General features: G+C 34.7%; 1 protein-coding gene across 1 annotated transcript in view; it reads right to left on the reverse strand.

Annotated features, from left to right (window-relative positions):
* Nucleotides 1-2,529: 2,529 nt before the first annotated feature.
* LOC107701920 (LIM/homeobox protein Lhx9-like) overlaps nt 2,530-5,146 on the reverse strand; it is a 6,681-nt gene continuing 4,064 nt past the window's right edge. Inside the window, exons 3-4 of the mRNA XM_016504074.1 lie at nt 4,226-4,578; nt 2,530-2,753 (exon numbers count right to left, since the gene is read on the reverse strand). Of these exons, the coding sequence (XP_016359560.1) occupies nt 2,530-2,753; nt 4,226-4,578 (577 nt within the window). The remainder of the gene's footprint in view (nt 2,754-4,225; nt 4,579-5,146) is intronic.

The raw sequence follows: 5,146 nt of genomic DNA on the forward strand, positions 1-5,146 counted from the left end.
TCAGTGCTTCTTTTTGTTGACAACAGCATGCAGATTTATAAATGATTCTCATTACGAATTTGGGAAGATGTTTGTTGCACGTATCACATTGTCACATGCCTTTAAAAAAAAATTCACAAAAATGTTACCGAGCAACTGACGAGTAACAAGTTAAGCGCAGATTTTCGTCGAGCTTTGGACTTTGAACCCTGGCGCAGCAAGCTCATGCAGCGCTGTCAGAATACATGCAATTCGTGCGTGCATTAGAAAATATAACAATCTGCAGTTTATTTACTAGTCGTTTGAGGCCATTTGGCGATTTCAATCATCATACAGTAGCCTAATCACCAGCATTAGCCACCTCTTCTCATCGGAGACTTGATGCAGCACTAAGTCTCTCGCTGTCGGTGCTTCACGCTTGTTATGATTTCTGCGTCTTTCTCTGATAGTTTTAAATACTTTCACACTGTCGACATGTTTGCTGCATTAGCGTGTGCCTCTATTTTGATCGCGTTCGTCATTGTTCGGTTCATATTATTCGGCCTTTTCGCTTATTCGGCCGAACACCGAAAGATATTTTTTTGCTATTTTCGGCCGAATATTCGGTGCATCCCTAATAGATAGATATGTTTTTATCAAGCAACTAAGCATTAAATTGATCAAAAGTAACAGAAAAGTTTTCTGAGAAAACGTTAATAAAAATAATATAGAAAATATTTTCAATAGTAACATTTAAATACTATATTAAACACACACACACACACAATTTAAATATATTGAAATAAAAAAAGGATTATTTTGAATTGTAATATTTTTTCACAATATTTCCAAATTTGTATCAAATTACATACACACACACACACACACACACACACACACACACACATCTATAATTATATGAATCAAATAAATGCAGCCATGGGTATAACAGACTTCCTTCAAAATCATTAAAAAATCTTACCGACCTCAAACTGTTGAATATTAGTGTAGATTTAGTATTTAATGTATTAAAGGGGTCATATGATGTTGTTAAAAAGAACATTATTTTGTGTATTTGGTGTAATGAAATGTGTTTATGTGGTTTAAGGTTCAAAAAACACATTATTTACCATATAATGTACATTATTGTTGCCAACCCTGCTCATCCGTTTAAATTATATTAAGCCTTAAAGTTCTGCATAATTAAGGGCGTGACCACTTGAGTGACAGGTGGATTGTCGCTGCTGTCACCACCGTCGAGCTAGGTGGGCGTGGTTTCAGCATCCAGCTCCCACCTCTTTGGCCATTTTCGATTATCCGGGAGTGACGCGTGGTGACGGGCTGCCAAGATGGCGACGGCCGGCTCCGCCCACTTTGAGCTTCATAAATGCTTTTCAGAAACCTACGGGTGAATAAACGCCACACACTCCAGTGCTGAATAAACAAACATCTTATTTTCAGAATGTGAATACTTTTTTTAAGCCTAGTTAATCTTTTTCAGAGAGTTCAAATAAAAGTAACCACATCTGATTTTTCTCTGTGTGGTTATGGGTGTATATGTAGGCTTTGTGATTGTATGCATGTGCAAGTACATTGTTCACTGTTCAGTTCAGTCCTGAAAGATCTAAAATGATGATTTACAGTTTTAATGACTTGACATAAGTAACATACTACCGTTCAAAAGATTGGGGTTGGTAAGATTTTTTAAAAGTTTTTGAATGAAGTATTTTTTGCTTACCAAGGCTGCATTTATTTGATCAAGAATACAGTAAAACAGCAATATTGTGAAATATTATTGCAATTTTAAATAGCTGTTTTCTATTTAAATATATTGTAAAATGTAATTTATTCCAGTGATGCAAAGCTGAATGGTCATCAGCATCATTTCTCCAGTCTTCAGTGTCACATGATCCTTCAGAAATCATTCTAATATGCTGATTTGCTGCTTCTCACGCTTCTAACTTTTTTCTCGCAATTATGAAAGCTTGTTCCACCAAAAAATAAAAAAGTTAATTGCAACTTTTTTTTTAATCTCACAGTTCTGACATTTTTTCTCAGAATTTCAATTTTATATCTTGCAATTTCAAGTTATAAACTTTACATCTGTCCTTTTTATCTCATTTTATCGCAATTTTATATCTCACACTTTCCCTCACACTTCAGACTTTTCTTTTTCCAGAAATGCAATTTTATATCTCAATATTGCAAGTCATAATTTTGTAATTGCGAATTGACATCTTGCAATTCTGACGTTTTTTTCTTGTAATTCTGCAATTATGGAAGCTTACATGGGATAAAAAAAAAAGGTAATTGCAACTTATACAATTCTGACATTTTTTCTCGCAATGAGTTTATATCTCACAATTTTGTCTTTTTTGTAAATTCAGAAGTCTGAATTGTGAGATGTAAACTCCGAATTCATCATTAGGATTTGACACCATTAGAAATTGTGAGATGTAAACGAGATGTACACTTGCAATTACAAGATATAGACTCAGAATTGTGAGATATAAACTCTGAGAAAAGCTACATTTTCAGTGTGGTCTCAGACTTTTGGAGCCCACTGTATATCTAAGTCAAACAAAGGTCCAGAGATGTTTTTCTGACCTGGAGCACACGTTTGGTGAGGCCGGTTTTCTGGTCGAGCTCTTTCAGGTCTTTGGCATCTGGATTGTGGTTGTGGATGAAGAAGTTCTGCATGCTCCGCAGCTGGTGATGCTTGAAAGACGTTCTCATGCGTTTGGACTTCTGACAGCTCACTCTCGCTGACAAGTCCACACCCATATCGCTCACATCTAGAGCACACACAAACCGTTAATCATCACTGAAATGACTCACTGAAACACTAAAGGCCAGGGCATTACTGTCAACAATAGCAAACATTGTCTTCACATTTTCATCTTCTGCATGGATTTACATGAGAACAAAAGTACCAGAACTATTATAATTCACTCTTAAAAACCATTTTATATAGAACATGGGTTACTAGTCAATCTATAATATTTATAGTAATAATTAATTAAAAGTTTTTTTTATATATTAAGTAAATTCTATTTTTTTATATATTATATATTTTATATATTATTTTTATATGTTAAGTAAATTTACATATTAACAAGTAAAATGTTATTAATATAAAAATAATTGTATTTTACATTTAAATTATTATTATTTTTTTTTATGAGATCAGACTTCATAATGCTGACATATTGTTTGATAAGAACTATTTATATTTTTATTCTGTTAATCCCAAATAAATCCAATATGTATATACTACTGGTCAAAAGTTTGGAATAATTAAGGTTTTTACATTTTTTGAAGCAGTCTCTTATTGTCAGACTCTGTTCCATGTTTTGTCTGTGTCTTGCTCCCCAGGTGTTCCTTTCCCATGTTTAATTTGTCCCAGGTGTTCCCCATGATGGTTCATGGATCCCAGGTGTGTCTCGTCATCCCCTCCTCCTCGTGTGTGTATAAAAAGTGTTCCCAGTCCCAAGTTCTCTGTCCGCTGTGAACGTCTTCCTGTGAATGTCTTCCTGTGTTCGTCTCCCTTGGTTCCTTGGTGGTAATAAAGTCCTGTAAACGTGTTCTCCAGCGTCTCCTCGTTCCTCGTGTGTGTGCAACGTGACACTTATGTTAACCAAGGCTGCATTTATTTAATCAAAATAAAATCAATAATATTAATAATATTCGGTAAAAGCAATAATATTCGAAAATATTATTCAAATTTAAAACAACTGTTTGAGTATACGGTGAGTATATTTTTAGTCACATGATCCTTCATAAATCATTCTAATATGATGCTTTGGTGCTCAAATATTAATAATGGCGCTTATTAACAATGTTGAAGCTGTTTTTGCTGCTTCTGGAATCTAGGATGCTTTTTATTTTCAGAATTCTTTGATGAATAAAAAGGTAAATGAATTCTTTCTTTTTATTTTACTTACTTACCCCAAAGCTATTGAATGGTAGTGTATCATGGTTTTCACAGAAATAAATAAGCAACACAACTACTTTCAACAGCTTTGCCATTGCATGAATAAATTACACTTAAAATATATTAAAATAGAAAACAGTTACTTTAAATTGTAATAATATTTTGCAATATTACTGTTTTTACTGTATTTTTAATCAAATAACTACAGACTTGGTGAGTATAAGACTTTAAAAAACGTTTAAAAGTCTTAATTATTTCAAACTTTTGACAGGTAGTGTAAAAATACAGATTATGCAAATATATAAAATTATGCTAATATCTAAAATGCATTACCTGAATTATAAGAAACATGGTCTGTTGCATCAAAGTTTTTCCTCTTCCGGGCCCGTTCTCTGTGCACAGGGGTCCCTTCATTGTATGTGCCGCTCTCATGATTTAGCTCTCCTGGAGACATGTCTGAATAATACAATTCTGTAAGACATTCCCTCTGCAGCATCATCTCGAAATGTACCCAGCAATACACTGACGTCTCTCTCATCCCGTAGTGATCTCCAGTGAATAGCACTTTGTCGCAGGTGGCACAGGAAAAACAGCTCAAGTGGTACACCAGATCCCCGGCGTGCATCACCAGCTCTGCGGCAGAGATTCCCAGGTGGCACCGTGCACATCTTTGTGAAGAAAACCTCCTACTTAAGAGAATGCATCTTTATTATTAATCACATATATTTTAACTTCATGTGTGAAATGTGAAAACTCTGGACAGGGATGTTGGGGCAACTTGTCACAAAACAATGGTTTAGTGTTTAGCTGACATCTTTTTCATTTTTTTAATGAAATGTTCTAAATCTTCAAATTTTTTTAACTTTGGATAAAATTTTATTAAATGATAGCTTTATTATTTTCAAATCAGTGTCAATAAACAACAGGTTCACATTTTGACAAATTACTCAGTGTGCACTCTAAAAAATGCTGGGTTAAATATAACCCAGTGCTAGGTAAAATAGGGACAAACCCAGCAATTGGGTTGTTTTGACCCAGCGGTTGGGTTACTACCCAGAAGGTTGGGTCTGGGTAGTAACCCAACCACTGGGTCAAAACAACCCAGTTGCTGGGTTTGTCCCTATTTTACCCATAGGCGTAGCTTGACATTTGAGTTTGGGGGGGGCCAAACCGAACCGGTGGATTTGGTCAGACGTACTTTTAAACACATTTTAGTTTTGCTATAGTAAATCTACATATTCACATTCACATAGA

The sequence above is a fragment of the Sinocyclocheilus anshuiensis genome, unplaced genomic scaffold (genome assembly GCF_001515605.1).
Source record: "Sinocyclocheilus anshuiensis isolate Anshui unplaced genomic scaffold, SAMN03320099.WGS_v1.1 scaffold1184, whole genome shotgun sequence".
Classification (NCBI taxonomy): Eukaryota; Metazoa; Chordata; class Actinopteri; order Cypriniformes; family Cyprinidae; genus Sinocyclocheilus; species Sinocyclocheilus anshuiensis.